The sequence below is a fragment of the Ambystoma mexicanum genome, chromosome 7p (genome assembly GCF_040938575.1).
Source record: "Ambystoma mexicanum isolate Mex_15411 chromosome 7p, UKY_AmexF1_1, whole genome shotgun sequence".
NCBI lineage: Eukaryota > Metazoa > Chordata > Amphibia > Caudata > Ambystomatidae > Ambystoma > Ambystoma mexicanum.
In genome coordinates, this window is record NC_090939.1 from 45,504,679 (window position 1) to 45,532,143 (window position 27,465).

General features: G+C 45.4%; 1 protein-coding gene across 9 annotated transcripts in view; it reads right to left on the reverse strand.

Moving 5' to 3' along the window:
- HAO2 (hydroxyacid oxidase 2) overlaps nt 1–27,465 on the reverse strand; it is a 667,133-nt gene that overhangs the window by 85,418 nt on the left and 554,250 nt on the right. For all 9 annotated transcript variants that reach the window (XM_069635747.1, XM_069635741.1, XM_069635749.1 and 6 more), the window contains one exon: nt 18,341–18,499. In XM_069635747.1, coding sequence (XP_069491848.1) covers nt 18,341–18,499 — 159 coding nt within the window. The remainder of the gene's footprint in view (nt 1–18,340; nt 18,500–27,465) is intronic.

Here is a 27,465-nt window from a genome sequence, read left to right on the forward strand (position 1 = left end):
CCTGCCGTGCTAATTATACACCAGCACTAGACATTCTCTCTATCCATGCAGTGCTGATTGCACATGTGCCCAAGGCCTTCCCTCTATTCCTGCCGTGCTAATTATACACCAGCACTAGACCTTCCCAACAACCCTGCAATGCTGATTATACACACGCATTAGATCTTTTCTCTATCCATGCAGTGCTGATTACACATGTGCACATAGCCTTCTCTCTATTCCTGACGTGCTGATTATACACCAGCACTAGAACTTCCCTACAACCCTGCAATGCTGGTTATACGCATGCACTAGACCTTCTCTCTATCCAAGCAGTGCTGATTACACATGTGCACAAGGCTTTCCCTCTATCCCTGCAGTGCTGATTACACATGTGCCCAAGGCCTTCCCTCTATTCCTGCCGTGCTAATTATACACCAGCACTAGACCTTCCCTACAACCCTGCAATGCTGATTATACACACGCACTAGATCTTTTCTCTATCCATGCAGTGCTGATTACGCATGTGCGCATGGCCTTCTCTCTATTCCTGACTTGCAGATTATACACCAGCACTAGACCTTCCCTACAACCCTGCAATGCTGATTATACACACGCACTAGATCTTTTCTCTATCCATGCAGTGCTGATTACACATGTGCGCATGGCCTTCTCTCTATTCCTGACGTGCTGATTATACACCAGCACTAGAACTTCCCTACAACCCTGCAATGCTGATTATACACATGCACTAGACCTTCTCTCTATCCATGCAATGCTGATTACACATGTACACAAGGCCTTCCCTCTATCCCTGCAGTGCTGATTACACATGTGCCCAAGGCCTTCCCTCTATTCCTGCCGTGCTAATTATACACTAGCACTAGATCTTCCCTACAACCCTTCAATGCTGATTATACACACGCACTAGACCTTCTCTCTATTCATGCAGTGCTGATTACACATGTGCGCATGGCCTTCTCTCTATTCCTGACGTGCTGATTATACACCAGCACTAGACCTTCCCTACAACCCTGCAATGCTGATTATACACACGCACTAAATCTTCTCTCTATCCCTCCAGTGCCGATTATACATGTGCACAGGCCTTCCCTCTATTCCTGCAGTGCTGATTATACACCTACACTAGACATTCCCTCTAGCCTTGCAGTGCTGATTACACATGTGCCCAAGGCCTTCCCTCTATTCCTGCCGTGCTGATTATACACCAGCACTAGACCTTCCCTACAACCCTGCAATGCTGATTATACACACGCACTAAATCTTCTCTCTATCCCTCCAGTGCCGATTATACATGTGCACAGGCCTTCCCTCTATTCCTGCCGTGCTAATTATACACCAGCACTAGACATTCTCTCTATCCATGCAGTGCTGATTACACATGTGCCCAAGGCCTTCCCTCTATTCCTGCCGTGCTAATTATACAGCAGCACTAGACCTTCCCTACAACCCTGCAATGCTGATTATACACACGCACTAGATCTTTTCTCTATCCATGCAGTGCTGATTACACATGTGCGCATGGCCTTCTCTCTATTCCCGACGTGCTGATTATACACCAGCATGAGAACTTCCCTACAACCCTGCAATGCTGATTATACACATGCACTAGACCTTATCTCTATCCAAGCAGTGCTGATTACACATGTGCACAAGGCCTTCCCTCTATCCCTGCAGTGCTGATTATACACCTACAATAGACATTCCCTCTAGCCTTGCAGTGCTGATTACACATGTGCCCAAGGCCTTCCCTCTATTCCTGCCGTGCTAATTATACACCAGCACTAGACCTTCCCAACAACCCTGCAATGCTGATTATACACACGCATTAGATTTTTTCTCTATCCATGCAGTGCTGATTACACATGTGCACATAGCCTACTCTCTATTCTTGACGTGCTGATTATACACCAGCACTAGAACTTCCCTACAACCCTGCAATGCTGGTTATACGCATGCACTAGACCTTCTCTCTATCCAAGCAGTGCTGATTACACATGTGCACAAGGCCTTCCCTCTATCCCTGCAGTGCTGATTATACACCTACAATAGACATTCCCTCTATCCCTGCAGTGCTGATTACACATGTGCCCAAGGCCTTCCCTCTATTCCTGCCGTGCTAATTATACACCAGCACTAGACCTTCCCTACAACCCTGCAATGCTGATTATACACACGCACTAGATCTTTTCTCTATCCATGCAGTGCTGATTAGGCATGTGCGCATGGCCTTCTCTCTATTCCTGCTGTGCTGATTATACACCTACACTAGACATTCCCTCTATCCCTGCAGTTCTGATTACACATGTGCACAAGGCCTTCCCTCTATTCCTGCTGTGCTGATTATACACCTACACTAGACATTCCCTCTATCCCTGCAGTGCTGATTACACATGTGCACAAGGCCTTCCCTCTATTCCTGCTGTGCTGATTATACACCTACACTAGACATTACCTCTATCCCTGCAGAGCTGATTACACATGTGCCCAAGGCCTTCCCTCTATTCCTGCCGTGCTAATTATACACCAGTACTAGATCTTCCCTACAACCCTGCAATGCTGATTATACACACACACACACACTAGATCTTTTCTCTATCCATGCAGTGCTGATTACACATGTGTGCATGGCCATCTCTCTATTCCTGCCGTGCTAATTATACACCAGTACTAGATCTTCCCTACAACCCTGCAATGCTGATTATACACACACACACACACTAGATCTTTTCTCTATCCATGCAGTGCTGATTACACATGTGTGCATGGCCATCTCTCTATTCCTGCTGTAATGATTATACACCTACACTAGACATTCCCTCAATCCCTGCAGTGCCGATTACACATGTGCACAAGGCCTTCCCTCTATTCCTGCTGTGCTGATTATACACCTACACTAGACATTCCCTCTATCCCTGCAGTGCCAATTACACATGTGCACAAGGCCTTCCCTCTATTCCTGCTGTGCTGATTATACACCTACACTAGACATTCCCTCTATCCCTGCTGTTCTGATTACACATGTGCACAAGGCCTTCCCTCTATTCCTGCTGTGCTGATTATACACCTACACTAGACATTCCCTCTATCCCTGCAGTGCTGATTACACATGTGCACAAGGCCTTCCCTCTATTCCTGCTGTGCTGATTATACACCTACACTAGACATTCCCTCTATCCCTGCAGAGCTGATTACACATGTGCCCAAGGCCTTCCCTCTATTCCTGCCGTGCTAATTATACACCAGTACTAGATCTTCCCTACAACCCTGCAATGCTGATTATACACACACACTAGATCTTCTCTCTATTCATGCAGTGCTGATTACACATGTGCGCATGGCCTTCTCTCTATTCCTGACGTGCTAATTATACACCAGTACTAGATCTTCCCTACAACCCTGCAATGCTGATTATACACACACACTAGATCTTCTCTCTATTCATGCAGTGCTGATTACACATGTGCGCATGGCCTTCTCTCTATTCCTGACGTGCTGATTATACACCTACACTAGACATTCCCTCTAGCCTTGCAGTGCTGATTACACATGTGCCCAAGGCCTTCCCTCTATTCCTGCCGTGCTAATTATACACCAGTACTAGACCTTCCCTACAACCCTGCAATGCTGATTATACACACGCACTAAATCTTCTCTCTATCCCTCCAGTGCCGATTATACATGTGCACAGGCCTTCCCTCTATTCCTGCAGTGCTGATTATACACCTACACTAGACATTCCCTCTAGCCTTGCAGTGCTGATTACACATGTGCCCAAGGCCTTCCCTCTATTCCTGCCGTGCTAATTATACACCAGCACTAGACATTCTCTCTATCCATGCAGTGCTGATTGCACATGTGCCCAAGGCCTTCCCTCTATTCCTGCCGTGCTAATTATACACCAGCACTAGACCTTCCCAACAACCCTGCAATGCTGATTATACACACGCATTAGATCTTTTCTCTATCCATGCAGTGCTGATTACACATGTGCACATAGCCTTCTCTCTATTCCTGACGTGCTGATTATACACCAGCACTAGAACTTCCCTACAACCCTGCAATGCTGGTTATACGCATGCACTAGACCTTCTCTCTATCCAAGCAGTGCTGATTACACATGTGCACAAGGCTTTCCCTCTATCCCTGCAGTGCTGATTATACACCTACAATAGACATTCCCTCTATCCCTGCAGTGCTGATTACACATGTGCCCAAGGCCTTCCCTCTATTCCTGCCGTGCTAATTATACACCAGCACTAGACCTTCCCTACAACCCTGCAATGCTGATTATACACACGCACTAGATCTTTTCTCTATCCATGCAGTGCTGATTACGCATGTGCGCATGGCCTTCTCTCTATTCCTGACTTGCAGATTATACACCAGCACTAGACCTTCCCTACAACCCTGCAATGCTGATTATACACACGCACTAGATCTTTTCTCTATCCATGCAGTGCTGATTACACATGTGCGCATGGCCTTCTCTCTATTCCTGACGTGCTGATTATACACCAGCACTAGAACTTCCCTACAACCCTGCAATGCTGATTATACACATGCACTAGACCTTCTCTCTATCCATGCAATGCTGATTACACATGTGCCCAAGGCCTTCCCTCTATCCCTGCAGTGCTGATTACACATGTGCCCAAGGCCTTCCCTCTATTCCTGCCGTGCTAATTATACACTAGCACTAGATCTTCCCTACAACCCTTCAATGCTGATTATACACACGCACTAGACCTTCTCTCTATTCATGCAGTGCTGATTACACATGTGCGCATGGCCTTCTCTCTATTCCTGACGTGCTGATTATACACCAGCACTAGACCTTCCCTACAACCCTGCAATGCTGATTATACACACGCACTAAATCTTCTCTCTATCCCTCCAGTGCCGATTATACATGTGCACAGGCCTTCCCTCTATTCCTGCAGTGCTGATTATACACCTACACTAGACATTCCCTCTAGCCTTGCAGTGCTGATTACACATGTGCCCAAGGCCTTCCCTCTATTCCTGCCGTGCTAATTATACACCAGCACTAGACATTCTCTCTATCCATGCAGTGCTGATTACACATGTGCCCAAGGCCTTCCCTCTATTCCTGCCGTGCTAATTATACAGCAGCACTAGACCTTCCCTACAACCCTGCAATGCTGATTATACACACGCACTAGATCTTTTCTCTATCCATGCAGTGCTGATTACACATGTGCGCATGGCCTTCTCTCTATTCCCGACGTGCTGATTATACACCAGCATTAGAACTTCCCTACAACCCTGCAATGCTGATTATACACATGCACTAGACCTTATCTCTATCCAAGCAGTGCTGATTACACATGTGCACAAGGCCTTCCCTCTATCCCTGCAGTGCTGATTATACACCTACAATAGACATTCCCTCTAGCCTTGCAGTGCTGATTACACATGTGCCCAAGGCCTTCCCTCTATTCCTGCCGTGCTAATTATACACCAGCACTAGACCTTCCCAACAACCCTGCAATGCTGATTATACACACGCATTAGATCTTTTCTCTATCCATGCAGTGCTGATTACACATGTGCACATAGCCTACTCTCTATTCTTGACGTGCTGATTATACACCAGCACTAGAACTTCCCTACAACCCTGCAATGCTGGTTATACGCATGCACTAGACCTTCTCTCTATCCAAGCAGTGCTGATTACACATGTGCACAAGGCCTTCCCTCTATCCCTGCAGTGCTGATTATACACCTACAATAGACATTCCCTCTATCCCTGCAGTGCTGATTACACATGTGCCCAAGGCCTTCCCTCTATTCCTGCCGTGCTAATTATACACCAGCACTAGACCTTCCCTACAACCCTGCAATGCTGATTATACACACGCACTAGATCTTTTCTCTATCCATGCAGTGCTGATTACGCATGTGCGCATGGCCTTCTCTCTATTCCTGCTGTGCTGATTATACACCTACACTAGACATTCCCTCTATCCCTGCAGTTCTGATTACACATGTGCACAAGGCCTTCCCTCTATTCCTGCTGTGCTGATTATACACCTACACTAGACATTCCCTCTATCCCTGCAGTGCTGATTACACATGTGCACAAGGCCTTCCCTCTATTCCTGCTGTGCTGATTATACACCTACACTAGACATTACCTCTATCCCTGCAGAGCTGATTACACATGTGCCCAAGGCCTTCCCTCTATTCCTGCCGTGCTAATTATACACCAGTACTAGATCTTCCCTACAACCCTGCAATGCTGATTATACACACACACACACACTAGATCTTTTCTCTATCCATGCAGTGCTGATTACACATGTGTGCATGGCCATCTCTCTATTCCTGCCGTGCTAATTATACACCAGTACTAGATCTTCCCTACAACCCTGCAATGCTGATTATACACACACACACACACTAGATCTTTTCTCTATCCATGCAGTGCTGATTACACATGTGTGCATGGCCATCTCTCTATTCCTGCTGTAATGATTATACACCTACACTAGACATTCCCTCAATCCCTGCAGTGCCGATTACACATGTGCACAAGGCCTTCCCTCTATTCCTGCTGTGCTGATTATACACCTACACTAGACATTACCTCTATCCCTGCAGAGCTGATTACACATGTGCCCAAGGCCTTCCCTCTATTCCTGCCGTGCTAATTATACACCAGTACTAGATCTTCCCTACAACCCTGCAATGCTGATTATACACACACACACACACTAGATCTTTTCTCTATTCCTGCCGTGCTGATTACACATGTGTGCATGGCCATCTCTCTATTCCTGCCGTGCTAATTATACACCAGTACTAGATCTTCCCTACAACCCTGCAATGCTGATTATACACACACACACACACACTAGATCTTTTCTCTATCCATGCAGTGCTGATTACACATGTGTGCATGGCCATCTCTCTATTCCTGCTGTAATGATTATACACCTACACTAGACATTCCCTCAATCCCTGCAGTGCCGATTACACATGTGCACAAGGCCTTCCCTCTATTCCTGCTGTGCTGATTATACACCTACACTAGACATTCCCTCTATCCCTGCAGTGCCAATTACACATGTGCACAAGGCCTTCCCTCTATTCCTGCTGTGCTGATTATACACCTACACTAGACATTCCCTCTATCCCTGCAGTTCTGATTACACATGTGCACAAGGCCTTCCCTCTATTCCTGCTGTGCTGATTATACACCTACACTAGACATTCCCTCTATCCCTGCAGTGCTGATTACACATGTGCACAAGGCCTTCCCTCTATTCCTGCTGTGCTGATTATACACCTACACTAGACATTCCCTCTATCCCTGCAGAGCTGATTACACATGTGCCCAAGGCCTTCCCTCTATTCCTGCCGTGCTAATTATACACCAGTACTAGATCTTCCCTACAACCCTGCAATGCTGATTATACACACACACTAGATCTTCTCTCTATTCATGCAGTGCTGATTACACATGTGCGCATGGCCTTCTCTCTATTCCTGACGTGCTGATTATACACCAGCACTAGACCTTCCCTACAACCCTGCAATGCTGATTATACACACGCACTAAATCTTCTCTCTATCCCTCCAGTGCCCATTATACATGTGCACAGGCCTTCCCTCTATTCCTGCAGTGCTGATTATACACCTACACTAGACATTCCCTCTATCCATGCAGTGCTGATTGCACATGTGCCCAAGGCCTTCCCTCTATTCCTGCCGTGCTAATTATACACCAGCACTAGACCTTCCCAACAACCCTGCAATGCTGATTATACACACGCATTAGATCTTTTCTCTATCCATGCAGTGCTGATTACACATGTGCACATAGCCTTCTCTCTATTCCTGACGTGCTGATTATACACCAGCACTAGAACTTCCCTACAACCCTGCAATGCTGGTTATACGCATGCACTAGACCTTCTCTCTATCCAAGCAGTGCTGATTACACATGTGCACAAGGCTTTCCCTCTATCCCTGCAGTACTGATTATACACCTACAATAGACATTCCCTCTATCCCTGCAGTGCTGATTACACATGTGCCCAAGGCCTTCCCTCTATTCCTGCCGTGCTAATTATACACCAGCACTAGACCTTCCCTACAACCCTGCAATGCTGATTATACACACGCACTAGATCTTTTCTCTATCCATGCAGTGCTGATTACGCATGTGCGCATGGCCTTCTCTCTATTCCTGACTTGCAGATTATACACCAGCACTAGACCTTCCCTACAACCCTGCAATGCTGATTATACACACGCACTAGATCTTTTCTCTATCCATGCAGTGCTGATTACACATGTGCGCATGGCCTTCTCTCTATTCCTGACGTGCTGATTATACACCAGCACTAGAACTTCCCTACAACCCTGCAATGCTGATTATACACATGCACTAGACCTTCTCTCTATCCATGCAATGCTGATTACACATGTACACAAGGCCTTCCCTCTATCCCTGCAGTGCTGATTACACATGTGCCCAAGGCCTTCCCTCTATTCCTGCCGTGCTAATTATACACTAGCACTAGATCTTCCCTACAACCCTTCAATGCTGATTATACACACGCACTAGACCTTCTCTCTATTCATGCAGTGCTGATTACACATGTGCGCATGGCCTTCTCTCTATTCCTGACGTGCTGATTATACACCAGCACTAGACCTTCCCTACAACCCTGCAATGCTGATTATACACACGCACTAAATCTTCTCTCTATCCCTCCAGTGCCGATTATACATGTGCACAGGCCTTCCCTCTATTCCTGCAGTGCTGATTATACACCTACACTAGACATTCCCTCTAGCCTTGCAGTGCTGATTACACATGTGCCCAAGGCCTTCCCTCTATTCCTGCCGTGCTAATTATACACCAGCACTAGACATTCTCTCTATCCATGCAGTGCTGATTACACATGTGCCCAAGGCCTTCCCTCTATTCCTGCCGTGCTAATTATACACCAGCACTAGACCTTCCCTACAACCCTGCAATGCTGATTATACACACGCACTAGATCTTTTCTCTATCCATGCAGTGCTGATTACACATGTGCGCATGGCCTTCTCTCTATTCCCGACGTGCTGATTATACACCAGCATTAGAACTTCCCTACAACCCTGCAATGCTGATTATACACATGCACTAGACCTTATCTCTATCCAAGCAGTGCTGATTACACATGTGCACAAGGCCTTCCCTCTATCCCTGCAGTGCTGATTATACACCTACAATAGACATTCCCTCTAGCTTTGCAGTGCTGATTACACATGTGCCCAAGGCCTTCCCTCTATTCCTGCCGTGCTAATTATACACCAGCACTAGACCTTCCCAACAACCCTGCAATGCTGATTATACACACGCATTAGATCTTTTCTCTATCCATGCAGTGCTGATTACACATGTGCACATAGCCTACTCTCTATTCTTGACGTGCTGATTATACACCAGCACTAGAACTTCCCTACAACCCTGCAATGCTGGTTATACGCATGCACTAGACCTTCTCTCTATCCAAGCAGTGCTGATTACACATGTGCACAAGGCCTTCCCTCTATCCCTGCAGTGCTGATTATACACCTACAATAGACATTCCCTCTATCCCTGCAGTGCTGATTACACATGTGCCCAAGGCCTTCCCTCTATTCCTGCCGTGCTAATTATACACCAGCACTAGACCTTCCCTACAACCCTGCAATGCTGATTATACACACGCACTAGATCTTTTCTCTATCCATGCAGTGCTGATTACGCATGTGCGCATGGCCTTCTCTCTATTCCTGACTTGCGGATTATACACCAGCACTAGAACTTCCCTACAACCCTGCAATGCTGATTATACACATGCACTAGACCTTCTCTCTATCCCTCCAGTGTCGATTACACATGTGCACAGGCCTTCCCTCTATTCCTGCTGTGCTGATTATACACCTACACTAGACATTCCCTCTATCCCTGCAGAGCTGATCACACATGTGCCCAAGGCCTTCCCTCTATTCCTGCCGTGCTAATTATACACCAGTACTAGATCTTCCCTACAACCCTGCAATGCTGATTATACACACACACTAGATCTTTTCTCTATCCATGCAGTGCTGATTACACATGTGTGCATGGCCATCTCTCTATTCCTGACGTGCTGATTATACACCAACACTAGACCTTCGCTACAACCCTGCAATGCTGATTATTCATAACGCACTAGACCTTCTCTCTATCCCTCCAGTGTCGATTACACATGTGCACAGGCCTTCCCTCTATTCCTGCAGTGCTGATTATACACCTACACTAGACATTTCCCTCTAGCCTTGCAGTGCTGATTACACATGTGTGCATGGCCATCTCTCTATTCCTGACGTGCTGATTATACACCAACACTAGACCTTCCCTACAACCCTGCAATACTTATTATACACACGCACTAGACCTTCTCTCTATCCATGCAGTGCTGATTACACATGTGCCCAAGGCCTTCCCTCTATCCCTGCAGTGCTGATTACACATGTGCCCAAGGCCTTCCCTCTATTCCTGCTGTGCTGATTATACACCAGCACTAGACCTTCCCTACAACCCTGCAATGCTGATTACACACATGCACTAGACCTTCTCTCTATCCATGCAATGCTGATTACACATGTACACAAGGCCTTCCCTCTATCCCTGCAGTGCTGATTACACATGTGCCCAAGGCCTTCCCTCTATTCCTGCCGTGCTAATTATACACTAGCACTAGATCTTCCCTACAACCCTGCAATGCTGATTATACACACGCACTAGACCTTCTCTCTATTCATGCAGTGCTGATTACACATGTGCGCATGGCCTTCTCTCTATTCCTGACGTGCTGATTATACACCAGCACTAGACCTTCCCTACAACCCTGCGATGCTGATTATACACATGCACTAAATCTTCTCTCTATCCCTCCAGTGCCGATTATACATGTGCACAGGCCTTCCCTCTATTCCTGCAGTGCTGATTATACACCTACACTAGACATTCCCTCTAGCCTTGCAGTGCTGATTACACATGTGCACAAGGCCTTCCCTCTATTCCTGCTGTGCTGATTATACACCTACACTAGACATTCCCTCTATCCCTGCAGTTCTGATTACACATGTGCACAAGGCCTTCCCTCTATTCCTGCTGTGCTGATTATACACCTACACTAGACATTCCCTCTATCCCTGCAGTGCTGATTACACATGTGCACAAGGCCTTCCCTCTATTCCTGCTGTGCTGATTATACACCTACACTAGACATTCCCTCTATCCCTGCAGAGCTGATTACACATGTGCCCAAGGCCTTCCCTCTATTCCTGCCGTGCTAATTATACACCAGTACTAGATCTTCCCTACAACCCTGCAATGCTGATTATACACACACACTAGATCTTCTCTCTATTCATGCAGTGCTGATTACACATGTGCGCATGGCCTTCTCTCTATTCCTGACGTGCTGATTATACACCAGCACTAGACCTTCCCTACAACCCTGCAATGCTGATTATACACACGCACTAAATCTTCTCTCTATCCCTCCAGTGCCCATTATACATGTGCACAGGCCTTCCCTCTATTCCTGCAGTGCTGATTATACACCTACACTAGACATTCCCTCTATCCATGCAGTGCTGATTGCACATGTGCCCAAGGCCTTCCCTCTATTCCTGCCGTGCTAATTATACACCAGCACTAGACCTTCCCAACAACCCTGCAATGCTGATTATACACACGCATTAGATCTTTTCTCTATCCATGCAGTGCTGATTACACATGTGCACATAGCCTTCTCTCTATTCCTGACGTGCTGATTATACACCAGCACTAGAACTTCCCTACAACCCTGCAATGCTGGTTATACGCATGCACTAGACCTTCTCTCTATCCAAGCAGTGCTGATTACACATGTGCACAAGGCTTTCCCTCTATCCCTGCAGTGCTGATTATACACCTACAATAGACATTCCCTCTATCCCTGCAGTGCTGATTACACATGTGCCCAAGGCCTTCCCTCTATTCCTGCCGTGCTAATTATACACCAGCACTAGACCTTCCCTACAACCCTGCAATGCTGATTATACACACGCACTAGATCTTTTCTCTATCCATGCAGTGCTGATTACGCATGTGCGCATGGCCTTCTCTCTATTCCTGACTTGCAGATTATACACCAGCACTAGACCTTCCCTACAACCCTGCAATGCTGATTATACACACGCACTAGATCTTTTCTCTATCCATGCAGTGCTGATTACACATGTGCGCATGGCCTTCTCTCTATTCCTGACGTGCTGATTATACACCAGCACTAGAACTTCCCTACAACCATGCAATGCTGATTATACACATGCACTAGACCTTCTCTCTATCCATGCAATGCTGATTACACATGTACACAAGGCCTTCCCTCTATCCCTGCAGTGCTGATTACACATGTGCCCAAGGCCTTCCCTCTATTCCTGCCGTGCTAATTATACACTAGCACTAGATCTTCCCTACAACCCTTCAATGCTGATTATACACACGCACTAGACCTTCTCTCTATTCATGCAGTGCTGATTACACATGTGCGCATGGCCTTCTCTCTATTCCTGACGTGCTGATTATACACCAGCACTAGACCTTCCCTACAACCCTGCAATGCTGATTATACACACGCACTAAATCTTCTCTCTATCCCTCCAGTGCCGATTATACATGTGCACAGGCCTTCCCTCTATTCCTGCAGTGCTGATTATACACCTACACTAGACATTCCCTCTAGCCTTGCAGTGCTGATTACACATGTGCCCAAGGCCTTCCCTCTATTCCTGCCGTGCTAATTATACACCAGCACTAGACATTCTCTCTATCCATGCAGTGCTGATTACACATGTGCCCAAGGCCTTCCCTCTATTCCTGCCGTGCTAATTATACACCAGCACTAGACCTTCCCTACAACCCTGCAATGCTGATTATACACACGCACTAGATCTTTTCTCTATCCATGCAGTGCTGATTACACATGTGCGCATGGCCTTCTCTCTATTCCCGACGTGCTGATTATACACCAGCATTAGAACTTCCCTACAACCCTGCAATGCTGATTATACACATGCACTAGACCTTATCTCTATCCAAGCAGTGCTGATTACACATGTGCACAAGGCCTTCCCTCTATCCCTGCAGTGCTGATTATACACCTACAATAGACATTCCCTCTAGCTTTGCAGTGCTGATTACACATGTGCCCAAGGCCTTCCCTCTATTCCTGCCGTGCTAATTATACACCAGCACTAGACCTTCCCAACAACCCTGCAATGCTGATTATACACACGCATTAGATCTTTTCTCTATCCATGCAGTGCTGATTACACATGTGCACATAGCCTACTCTCTATTCTTGACGTGCTGATTATACACCAGCACTAGAACTTCCCTACAACCCTGCAATGCTGGTTATACGCATGCACTAGACCTTCTCTCTATCCAAGCAGTGCTGATTACACATGTGCACAAGGCCTTCCCTCTATCCCTGCAGTGCTGATTATACACCTACAATAGACATTCCCTCTATCCCTGCAGTGCTGATTACACATGTGCCCAAGGCCTTCCCTCTATTCCTGCCGTGCTAATTATACACCAGCACTAGACCTTCCCTACAACCCTGCAATGCTGATTATACACACGCACTAGATCTTTTCTCTATCCATGCAGTGCTGATTACGCATGTGCGCATGGCCTTCTCTCTATTCCTGACTTGCGGATTATACACCAGCACTAGACCTTCCCTACAACCCTGCAATGCTGATTATACACACGCACTAGATCTTTTCTCTATCCATGCAGTGCTGATTACACATGTGCGCATGGCCTTCTCTCTATTCCTGACGTGCTGATTATACACCAGCACTAGAACTTCCCTACAACCCTGCAATGCTGATTATACACATGCACTAGACCTTCTCTCTATCCCTCCAGTGTCGATTACACATGTGCACAGGCCTTCCCTCTATTCCTGCTGTGCTGATTATACACCTACACTAGACATTCCCTCTATCCCTGCAGAGCTGATCACACATGTGCCCAAGGCCTTCCCTCTATTCCTGCCGTGCTAATTATACACCAGTACTAGATCTTCCCTACAACCCTGCAATGCTGATTATACACACACACTAGATCTTTTCTCTATCCATGCAGTGCTGATTACACATGTGTGCATGGCCATCTCTCTATTCCTGACGTGCTGATTATACACCAACACTAGACCTTCGCTACAACCCTGCAATGCTGATTATTCATAACGCACTAGACCTTCTCTCTATCCCTCCAGTGTCGATTACACATGTGCACAGGCCTTCCCTCTATTCCTGCAGTGCTGATTATACACCTACACTAGACATTTCCCTCTAGCCTTGCAGTGCTGATTACACATGTGTGCATGGCCATCTCTCTATTCCTGACGTGCTGATTATACACCAACACTAGACCTTCCCTACAACCCTGCAATACTTATTATACACACGCACTAGACCTTCTCTCTATCCATGCAGTGCTGATTACACATGTGCCCAAGGCCTTCCCTCTATCCCTGCAGTGCTGATTACACATGTGCCCAAGGCCTTCCCTCTATTCCTGCTGTGCTGATTATACACCAGCACTAGACCTTCCCTACAACCCTGCAATGCTGATTACACACATGCACTAGACCTTCTCTCTATCCATGCAATGCTGATTACACATGTACACAAGGCCTTCCCTCTATCCCTGCCGTGCTGATTACACATGTGCCCAAGGCCTTCCCTCTATTCCTGCCGTGCTAATTATACACTAGCACTAGATCTTCCCTACAACCCTGCAATGCTGATTATACACACGCACTAGACCTCTCTATTCATGCAGTGCTGATTACACATGTGCGCATGGCCTTCTCTCTATTCCTGACGTGCTGATTATACACCAGCACTAGACCTTCCCTACAACCCTGCGATGCTGATTATACACATGCACTAAATCTTCTCTCTATCCCTCCAGTGCCGATTATACATGTGCACAGGCCTTCCCTCTATTCCTGCAGTGCTGATTATACACCTACACTAGACATTCCCTCTAGCCTTGCAGTGCTGATTACACATGTGCCCAAGGCCTTCCCTCTATTCCTGCCGTGCTATTTATACACCAGCACTAGACATTCTCTCTATCCCTGCAGTGCTGATTATACACCTACAATAGACATTCCCTCTAGCCTTGCAGTGCTGATTACACATGTGCCCAAGGCCTTCCCTCTATTCCTGCCGTGCTAATTATACACCAGCACTAGACCTTCCCAACAACCCTGCAATGCTGATTATACACACGCATTAGATCTTTTCTCTATCCATGCAGTGCTGATTACACATGTGCACAAGGCCTTCTCTCTATTCCTGACGTGCTGATTATACACCAGCACTAGAACTTCCCTACAACCCTGCAATGCTGGTTATACGCATGCACTAGACCTTCTCTCTATCCAAACAGTGCTGATTACACATGTGCACAAGGCCTTCCCTCTATCCCTGCAGTGCTGATTATACACCTACAATAGACATTCCCTCTATCCCTGCAGTGCTGATTACACATGTGCCCAAGGCCTTCCCTCTATTCCTGCCGTGCTAATTATACACCAGCACTAGACCTTCCCTACAACCCTGCAATGCTGATTATACACACGCACTAGATCTTTTCGCTATCCATGCAGTGCTGATTACGCATGTGCGCATGGCCTTCTCTCTATTCCTGACTTGCGGATTATACACCAGCACTAGACCTTCCCTACAACCCTGCAATGCTGATTATACACACGCACTAGATCTTTTCTCTATCCATGCAGTGCTGATTACACATGTGCGCATGGCCTTCTCTCTATTCCTGACGTGCTGATTATACACCAGCACTAGAACTTCCCTACAACCCTGCAATGCTGATTATACACATGCACTAGACCTTCTCTCTATCCATGCAATGCTGATTACACATGTACACAAGGCCTTCCCTCTATCCCTGCAGTGCTGATTACACATGTGCCCAAGGCCTTCCCTCTATTCCTGCCGTGCTAATTATACACTAGCACTAGATCTTCCCTACAACCCTGCAATGCTGATTATACACACACACTAGATCTTTTCTCTATCCATGCAGTGCTGATTACATATGTGCGCATGGCCTTCTTTCTATTCCTGACGTGCTGATTATACACCAACACTAGACCTTCCCTACAACCCTGCAATGCTGATTATACACACGCACTAGACCTTCTCTCTATCCCTCCAGTGCCGATTACACATGTGCACAGGCCTTCCCTCTATCCCTGCAGTGCTGATTATACACCTACACTAGACATTTCCCTCTAGCCTTGCAGTGCTGATTACACATGTGCCCAAGGCCTTCCCTCTATTCCTGCCGTGCTAATTATACACCAGCACTAGACCTTCCCTACAACCCTGCAATACTGATTATACACATGCACTAGACCTTCTCTCTATCCATGCAGTGCTGATTACACATGTGCCCAAGGCCTTTCCTCTATTCCTGCTGTGCTGATTATACACCAGGACTAGACCTTCCCTACAACCCTGCAATGCTGATTATACACACGCACTAGAACTCTCTATCCATGCAGTGCTGATTACACATGGGCACAAGGCCTTCCCTCTATTCCTGCAGTGCTGATTAAAAACCTACACTAGACATTCCCTCTATTCCTGCCGTGCCGATTACACATGTGCACAAGGCCTTCACTCTATCCTTGCAGTGCTGATTACACATGTACACAAGGCCTTCCCTCTATCCCTGCAGTGCTGATTACACATGTGCCCAAGGCCTTCCCTCGATTCCTGCCGTGCTAATTATACACTAGCACTAGATCTTCCCTACAACCCTGCAATACTGATTATACACACGCACTAGACATTCTCTCTATCCATGCAGTGCTGATTACACATGTGCACAAGGCCTTCCCTCTATTCCTGCAGTGCTGATTATACACCTACACTAGACATGCCCTCTATTCCTGCCGTGCCGATTACACATGTGCAGAAGGCCTTCACTCTATCCTTGCGGTGCTGATTACACTTGTACACGAGGCCTTCCCTCTATTCCTGCCGTGCTAATTATACACCAGCACTAGATCTTCCCTCTATCCATGCAGTGCTGATTAGACATATTACACATGTGCACAAGGCCTTTCCCTGTAGCCCTGCAGTGCCGATTATACACCTACACTAGACATTCCCTCTATCCCTGCAGTGCTGATTAGACATATTACACATGTGCACAAGGCCTTTCCCTGTAGCCCTGCAGTGCCGATTATACACCTACACTAGATCTTCCCTCTATCCATGCAGTGCTAATTACACATGTTCCAAGTTATCTTTGTATTGTCACACATATGCACATGATCGTCCTCTGTTCCTGTGAGGGGGGACATGCATATACCCAGAGTTTGATTGTGCTGCCATGAGAACGGGTGTGTGTGTGTGTGAGAGAGAAGGACCAAAGGTGCAGGATCTACTTTTCTCAAAAGAAGGCAAACAGGCGTCTGCCCTTCTCAAGACACACAATTAGATATAGAACTGCAGAACTGCCGAACTGCAGAACTGCCGAACTTCCGAACTGCAGATCTCACATGGTGCTTTTAGTCACCCATCCGGAAATCATGCCCTTGTTGCGCTATTCGACTGCCACTTGTAGCCTTCTATAATTTCACGTCAAGCGCTTGAATGAATGTCACCTCCTCTCTCCTTTTCACGTTGAAATCTAAAAGAAAGTGTCAGTCTGAGAAAAAGGCAGCCATGTCTAGCGCAGTTTGTCAAAGGAGAACAGAAGCGTTGACTCTCCTCTACCCTCGTGTACACTCCACCTGAGAACACACACACACTTCCGCATCAATAGGCAGAAGTTACACATGTGTGCAACAGCACGAGCAAGACACACTCCTCGTTGATCATAGTGTGGGGGTGCACCCACCCAGTCTTACCCATCACAGTGAGCCAATAAGCTCAGGACACAGCATACTTGGGCACCATCAACAATTTCAATTCAGAGGGCATTCATGGGGGGGGCGGTCTGGGGGGTCAAACTTTTTCATGGTGTGTCCATCTTGAGCCAAATTAATGCTGCCAGTGCCCCACCAAATGCTAGAACTGTTTAATTTGGCATTAAACGCAGTCACCCCCTCCTTTTTAAAAGAACCTGCACCCCAACCTTCCCACGGACATCCTGTAGGACCGGGGTGGCGTGTGGGGCAGTGCCAGACTTTTAAGATCTCTTGCGTACACTGATGTTCCTTCTTCACCCTACCTTGTAGGCAAGGCCCCATACGATAGGCCGGCCGATGAAGACGCACTTTGCCCCCAACGCCAGTGCCTTCAGGACGTCACTTCCTGTTCGAATGCCTCCGTCTATGTAGACTTCCATCCGGCCTTGGACGGCCTCCACTATCTCCGGCAGGGCGTCTATCTGGAGACGAAGAGAGCTGTTAACAGGGGCATGGGTAGAAACGCTGAGCTGGGATCCGTTTCTAGACATTCCTCACTTGTAAACTGCATAAACACACACTTGATATACTTTAATTTATATATGTCAAATTATAATCCTAAAACACATTGGATCAATTCAATATTATAGATCGCCGGTCCACGCTGCCCTAAATATTCAGTTAATCAGATTCACTTCAGTTTAAGGAAACAACCCTTTCTTAAAGACAAATAATCCTATTCCTCACAGAAAAAGGGCCAACACACAAAGCAGGTTCTGCTCTACAGAAACCATTTCACCAACAGATCTGTGACTCGTAGTGCCCATTTAGAATCCAGATACAGATAAAGTGGTATGTGCCGACTATAAAGTGCCTGAAGATGACTTACGCCTACCAAAACCTCATCAATTCCCATAATCTAAAGATGGCCAACAAAGATTTCAATATAGGGTCTTTACAGACAGGTGGTGCTATGTTTGTTAAGTACATGAACTTAATTAGATCTGCAAAATATTCTCATGCTCACGGGCCAGACAGCCTTAGTTTAGTTTAGTTTTTTATTTCTATAGCGCACTTAACACTCAGGTATCAAAGCGCCTTAGCTAGGTTACATAGTTACAGATACATAACAATTAACTGTTCGAGTAGTTACAGTGTATGGACAAGAGATTTACAAGGGCCATTAGCAAAAGAAAGTCAGTAAATATGCAATTACAGTAAACAATCAAAAAATGTACAAAGAACATGAGCTTTAAAACCAGTACCTAGGCAAGACAGTTTCCTGTGTAGTCAGTGTGCGTTCAATAGATTATTACAGAATATACAGTTACTGCTAGAGGTCTAGCGGAAAGCTTGAGTTGTAGTGCTAGTCAGAGGATCACGTAGAGAGGATCTGGTGGCAGTTAAAGGTATATTGCGGCCAGTCATGCAATTAGAGAGCTACAGTTGTTGGGAGAGGAGCCATGTTTTTACCCTAGATCTAAAGGTCCAGAAGAAGGTTTGGCTCAGATGTAGGTGGGGAGGGTGTTCCAACATTTGGCTGCAAGTACAGCGAAGCACGAGTCCCCTGCAGTTTTTAGATTATACTTAGGTATTTTGAGGCAGCGTAGGCAAGATGATCTAATGGGTCTGGTAGAGGAATGTCTGGAGAATTTGTTAGTTGGATATTGGGGGCTGTATTGGCCAAACATTTATGAGTAATGACGAGTGACCGTAGTTTGATTCTGTAATGTCTTGTTAAACAGTAATCCACAATGGTGGCCACAAGTCCTGCATACTCTCTGTACGTTCATTAGTCTTTGGGGTCCCTTCCCTTCTACTTTGGTGAAAGCATCTTTGTTCCCGTGTGCAATAAGAGCCCTCGTTCTAAACCCAAAAACTATCACATCTTGGCAATGATGGACGCCCCTTACAAAATATTTGCGCATGTTCTCTTGAAATAACTGAACTGTTGGGCCTCGTCTGCTAACATCGCACTGTATAATTGAACAGAGTTTCACAAGGGAACTGGGATATACGTTAACTTGTTGGCATTGGTATCTTTAGTATAATATTCCTGGGAAAACATACAGCAAACCTTCGATGCGGTCTATGCAGACTTCAGTTCTGCATTTGACACTAAGGTGGGACTTGCTCTGACAGAAATTGCTTGATTGGGGCATATCACGCGGCTTACTCAAAATTATCTTATCGCCAACACAAAGCTCTAATTCAGGGTCAGCATGAACAGCAAGGTCACTAAATCTATGTCTACGTATGTGGGCCTTAAGCACGGGTCCATTCTCACAGCTGCCTAGCTAAACTTGTACCTCACTGGCCTCAATGATCACATAACTAGACTTGCCTGCCCACCAGCTCAACTGTTTAGAGCAATATTCCAGGAAAAATGGCTTCACCATCAACATCTCCAAGACAAAGGTTGTGGTCTTTAACCCCCGCTAGGGGACAAATGCATGTGATAACGGTTTGTGGGATGATTCAACCCATTTGTTTCTCTGCCATGCGGCATCCCTGTGTTCTGATGGTGCCAGAAACATCAAAATGGCCGCAAAACCCTTGTGTGCGCCAAAACCTCTGAAAATCGCGCTTTGCAAAGCACAAAAAGATGGCTACCCAATCTGCCATGTATGTAGTCAGTGGTGGAACAGAGATCGCACTCCTGAAATATGTCACTGGGCTGCACAACATGAGAAGATGGAGTACAGAAGGAAAAGCAGTGCTTTGCTGAAGGAAACCCCAAAATCTTGCTTTAAATCATTTTTTCTTTGTTGCTGAAACTGCAGAATGCCGGTACAAAACACCCTCAAACATCCAGAATTTTTGCTGGGTGCTACAATTCACTTAGTGCAAGAAACCATTGTGAACTTACAATGTCCTGAAAAGCTGAAAGCATCAAGGGATATCCACAGCAAAAGTGGCTTTGTGGATCTGTCAAAATCTGGGCGCAGTACCCTCGGCCGCCTGAATGACAGCTGTCAGGGGCCTGCAGGATTAAAACTTTAAACATGTATAAACTAAAATCAAATGTTTGCAAGCTAAGAGGCCTGTTATTGAGAGTAACCCATCTTGTAATTATTTTGATTCCATGGTGAATCTTAAAGAAGTATTTAGCTGTGATTTGATCCCACAAGTTTGTTGTAAGCTAAGGAAAAATACAACAGAATTAACATTTAAATTTAAGCCTGGCTAAAGCAACCGAACTGGAATAACAGCTTTTCTCACAGAGGCAAGGCCTCCCCCTCCAGCTCTCTCCACCAGGAAATCACATCTAAATGATAATTATAGGGTGTGGGAAGAACCCGGTCTGCAGTGGGGAAGGAAACAATGAACAGCTGCAAAGCAGGAAAGGCTAGGTGTGAAGACCGTCGTAAAATGGCCTCTGCCAAGAGAACAGAGAGGAGACTACTTCTGAACTGCAGGGAGACAGAAGGAGGCGGGGACAAACAACCATCTGTGGTTAAACATTCACAAAGGACATTTTGTTTAAATACTTATAACTTGCCACTTAAAATTGTCAAAAACACAAAAATAACAATTGTAAATCTAATGTTTGGCTGCACATTTCAAGAGGCGGCAAAATCGTGTGACATAATTTAGAGGGAAATGGCAGAAAATGTGATTTTACACCAAATGTATTTCTGCTAGGAGTATGAAACTTTATACATGTATGCCCATTTTATACGCGCACACTTGTAGATATTTGCTGATAAATGGTACATTGTGTTCCTGATGAAAAGGGCGAAATTCTGGGAAAAGTAGACACAAGATCACACAGCTACAGGGTTTGGGGGAGTAGCTGTTGTACAAAATATGTAATCTGTACATGGGGTTGTTATAGAGGTTGCACATGTGGAAATATGTATTGTGTCAAAAGTAGATTTTGTGTTCAAGAGGCTAGGGGTGGACTCTAAGCCTCATAAACCCACATCATAAAGATGACACAGTGTTTTTCTCCTCCTATCAAGGCAGAGAGGAGATTCTGACCAATCCCTGTCAAAGGGGCGAGCTTCACACACACACACCCTTCATCATAGCATAAATACAGAAAGCAGAGGGCAGAAAAAGACAGACAGATTCACCCACTATCCGAATGCTTGCGGAGCACCGTGCTGCAGAACTTTCCATCTTCCTTGCTCCAGACTCCAGAAACTTGGCAAAGCAGAACCCATTGCATAGCTGAACCACTTTCAGCTAGGCCAGAATTTCCAGAACCAGAACCAACCCCACAAACCTAAAGGGAACTAAAATACAGCCGGGCTGCACTGTACTGCTTGCCTGCTAAAATAATTATCATCAGAACCAAAAAGGGCAGATCCAATCCAGTCCTGTGCCGTGCTGTGACCAGAGTGCATTGCAGATCAGATCCAGTCCTGTGCCGTTCGGTGTCCAGAGCGCCTTGACACTGCCCAAATCTGATGTCCCCAGTAGTCTGTCCTGACCAGAATCCCTGACCAGAATCCCGACGGTTCTGTTTGAAACATATCTAGTGAGTATCTATAGATAGAACTGTGTCACTAGCATATGTACCTTGCTTAGGTCAATCCCTATCTTAAATCCATCCTATCTTATCTTCGGAACCTGTGTTGTTAGAAATATTTTTGAATTGCCTGAACACTCTATCCGATCCCTCCCACCTTCCTCCTGTGCTAGTTTTGTTAAGACTATCTCTGCACTGATCTTTTCTCATCTGAAGAAGGCGGGACCACTGCAGGCAGTCGCCCTGATCAAGTGGCTGTGTTCCTGTGTGGTATTTGTTGTCTTCATAGTTATCCCCTAAGGTAAGAAATCCTTTGTCATTTTAAAAGTGCATTCCTGTTCTCCATTCTTGCGCCTATCTCAAAAAAACAACCTTCACTAAAACGTCCATAACTTCCTCTGTTTTTGTGCTAGAAACAAAATTCCAACTTCTGCTTGTAGCTAACCTCCACAACTTTAAATCACATATAAACCCGCATCCCAAATCCTTACATTTATCCCGTTATTGCAATTATCACGCAGTGAAAAGTTTGCAGCGAATTTCGTTTTAGGGAAATTCTGACATGGATAAAACAGATTATGATTGCTCCCGACCTTAATTTTAAGATTTCAAATTGTTTCTTGGTATTGGATCATTGCTAGTGTTTGTGTGCAACTATCCAAAGCGGCTCCCAAAAGAATAACAATTTCATCAATTTAAACCATATTTAGTGTTTTACCCAATCCATTCCCAGATAACTTTAAAACCATTTTGACAGTTTGCCAATCAGTTCTGTTTCTCTCTTGTGTTTGCTGGGGGGAAATTGGGATTGACATTTCGTTGAATTCTGCATTCCTGAAACCTGTTCTCTCTCCTCCTATCTCGTTACATTGCTTGTTGGGGGTTGAGGGATGTGCAGGGGGAAATAGTAATTATACTGCTATCTGTTCTGAACACACACAAACATATTATTTCTGTGCTGAATTATTTTGCTCATTATTACTCCTTGTGATTAAAGAGATTGCTTAATGCGACATCACCCCATTGGCGATTATTGTATAACCATTAAACATAGTGTAATTATATTGCAAACTACATAATACATATTTTAACTTTGCAGCCTGATTCCTGGTTTAGTGTGACCGGGGGGAGGGGGGGGTCGTTCCAGGAGAGGGGCGTGATATGAGTGGTACATAGTTCAGAATGAAATAACATTTAGGCAAAGATATATGAGGATTTCAGTTGTGCATTACATGCTAGGCATTGACTTGGGTGTGTGCCGGATTGAAATCACTTACAGGTTGGTGGTTTAGGACTAATAGAATAGAAGTTGTTAGCACCTACGATTATCCCAGGGTGACTATTGACAACAAATTGTCCTGGAAACCACAGATGGATGAGCTTGAGAGCAAAGCATTACAACATCTACGGGCTACACGTATGTTTGTAAAGAAGCACCGTGGTTACTCCTTAGGCACAGGTTTTCAAGTCTATAGAGCTATAATCCCTATGTTACTGCTTTATAGTGTGGATGCCTGGTAGACAAAACACATTGATTGTCTAAAGAAAATAGAGGGGATATCTCTCAAGCTCTAGGCGCGATGTCCTATTAGTCTTCCAGTAGAATATTTACGTAGTGAACTAGAAATTCCTAGTGAGTCTATACTGGAAGATGGGTAATGGCCAGGATACCTCCCTGTTGAGTATAAATTTTCCTGCAAGCTAAATCACTAAGTGAGGATCTGATAGTACAGTTCTAAAGACACAATTTCTAGAGTCAGAAAAAAGGCGCCTTAAATATTTGAAATGTCTTGAGATGCATCTTTAAAGCATATATCAGACGCCTTAGCTTCCTCATTACCAGCTGGGATTGGGCCTTTGACCATTGAGGGGCTCTATACTGAGGGGTGACGTTTGTGAAGCACTATCTGCCAACTCCTTTTGCACTGTAACTTGACAGACAGAGTCCACTTTGAATGGTATTTCCGCCACGGATGGACTAGGGAGCACGTCTGTATGAGAGGCCGAGCTCCCTCTAGCCAGATGTAAGTCCACCGCCCAGGCGCACAAAGCCTCCACCAGGACCCCTAGGTCAAAGGGGCTAGTGCATCGTAGCAGCTCTTTGGCAATATTCGCCATAAGAAGGGGCCAATGTTCTACTTGAGCGGGGGTAGGCAACACTGAAGGGGAGATTGACTCCACTGAGCCCACAGCATCCGCCATGCCAGATCCTCGTGTATTGCCATGTAAATCATCAGACTTTAAATTCCCCACCATAAGAGCAGTCACGCCACTTTTCTCACTCGTCTCACTTAAATATGTTAAAATCATGGCCTTTGATATGGATATACTATAGAGTTAGGGAACCTGGCACCTTTTGTCAACAGGTAAAACCAGGCTAGTTTCTGAACAATGGGTCTTTATGTGCAAAATTGCAACAACTAGTCCCCTTGTTTAATTTTATAAATATTAAAAAAAGGAAAGTTTGGTCTACGTGATGAACTGTACCTGGAAACAATGGAGGCTTTCAGTGGGCAATTGTTCTGTTTTCTAAATATTTTGTTTAGGAATGTTACCGTTAGTTGATTATGCAGGTAAGTGCTCAAAGATTCTGATGACAAAGGCAAGTTCTCTATTTCTCAGTGCAGGGATATTTGTCATTTTCTGGCCGCATTACGCATCTGTCAGAAGGAGTGGGCGTTTTCCTTTGTTTAAGAATAATGTAAGAATGGTGAAAGAGGCTGTAGCGAAGTAATGGTTTTATGACTTGAATTTTAATTATTTATGTATGTTGTTTTTTTAAATTATTTATTTTGTTCTTATGCTGAAATGAAACTATCAGCTACTGCTACTACTGTCTTCTGAATTATTTTTTAAAAATCCACACTATTACTATTGTAGGGGGAAAAAGAGCAATGTTACTAACCTCTGGTCCAGCAGTGATCTGGCCGTGCCTGAGGGTATAAGGCCTACTTTCAGCCGAAGACACTCGCGCATTCCGGACAGAGCAGGCATACGCAGCGTGATGACTGCTGTTGCGTGGCAAGGAGACCGCGATGAACTGAAAGACCCAGCCCTGGAGCCAAAATAGTGGTGATATGCCGTGGTCTGCCCACAATTTCAAGAGGGGAGAGCGGTTCACATTTTTTTGGGCAGGGGGGCAAGACTGCAGTTTTTCGAGAGCAAAATGGCACTTTGTGAAGCACTTGGTTGGAATAAAACGACAGGGTGATGGGTCATGCATAGGAGTTCTGCAATGTGTGTCGGTGAAGCAACTCCATTTTAGGTGGGAAAAATAGACCTGTGCAAACGTCACTCTCAGATAGACTACTGACTAACCAGAGCCTAAAGTCAGCCACTCACAATGGACTCCCTTATAGAGATGCACATTTTGGTGTCACATTTTGGTTTCAGAACATGGCACAACCACACCAAATCCCTTTTGAACTCTTGCACCTCAATGCTTCGTTGAGAGAGTGTCTTGAGCAAATTATGGAAAAGTCTCAAAATATACCGTAGCTCTTCTGGGAGCCATATAGCGCATCAAGCCCATGGCTCAATGTGACTCAAGCCCTAGTTCTCTCTAGACTTGACTACTGTAACAGCCTCCACCTGAACCTTCCTTCCTCCACTCTGCGACCCCTGCAGCTTATCCAGTATAGAGCAGCAAGACTCATCCTTGGCCTTAAGCCCAGGGACTGCATCTCTCCTGCACTAAAAAGTCTTCACTGCCTCCCGGTTGCTGCATGGATTAAATTCAAATCCCTCTGCATCATCCACAATGCTGTCTGGGCCCGGGATCCACACTATCTTCAACTTTACCTCTCTAAATACTCTCCCCCTAGACTACTTCCTTCCTGCATCTTCGGGGCCTTGACCCCCCCCACACCAAGTCCTCCCAGCTCCTGTCTTTCCACAATACTTTGCATCTGCACGGCCTCTGCTCCGGAGACTCACACTTACACCTCTTCTGCCCAGGACGTGTAGCACTCAACTTTCTCTCCTGCCTTTCAACAAGCTGGTAAGATAGATGAGCTGGTTGAGCAGCCCCTACTCGGATCTGTGTGTGATCTGCAGGTTGCAGGTTCGAATCCCAGCAAGGACAAAACATTCTTCAATCCTTCCACGATGGATAAATGTGTAACAACTTCGGGAGGGGATAATACTTGTATGTACATGTTCTCTGAACAGCACTATGGCGAAAGTGCTGTATACATGATACATTATATGAAGCAGCTGAAAAGCAGTGTTACAAATAAATAAATAAATGAAATTACCCAATCATGGAAAATGTTTGTCAAAAAACAACTAAGCACATTATGAGAAATGTCTTAAGGTGAGTTTATGGAAGACTCTGAGTGCCTGATGTACAAAAACATATTCAAAGAGAAAGCTCTTTAAAAAAACACTTTGTAAATTAGGGCCCGCACGTATAGTATGCACAGGGTCTTGTATAGAATTAGTACTGTAGGGGATAGCCATTAGGGACTTGTGTTTAGTCATATGGCAGTAATATAGATGCCACTTATTTATGACATGGGAATACGTGTAAATTGCTACATGGGTATATATCAAATATAACATTTTGATGCTGCTTTTGACCGAGTGGAAGAACCTATGTCTGGTCATTTAGGTGCAGTTAATTCTTTGACCCTAAACTCTTGAACCCAATGCTTACCCTTCTGCGCATGTAATATATGCAGACGGAGTGGAACGAACATGTCTGGGTGAGTTCCATAACAAGTGGTTGCAGGTTTTACTAAAAAACAAATTGCTACTAAGGTGGGGCACTGGCTTTTAGGCTGTAAAGTGACAAAATGACATTGGATGGGCTTGTTTTTAAACTAAGGCCACCGATTTATTTGTTGTTTTATAACACGCCTACTACCATACCTGAGCTCGGTTTCTAAGTGCGGATCCGGGATTCAAACCTCTGTTGCTCTGCGTGGTCTTGCTTCCAAGCATCTTGCCACCAGCGTTTTGTCCCTGTGC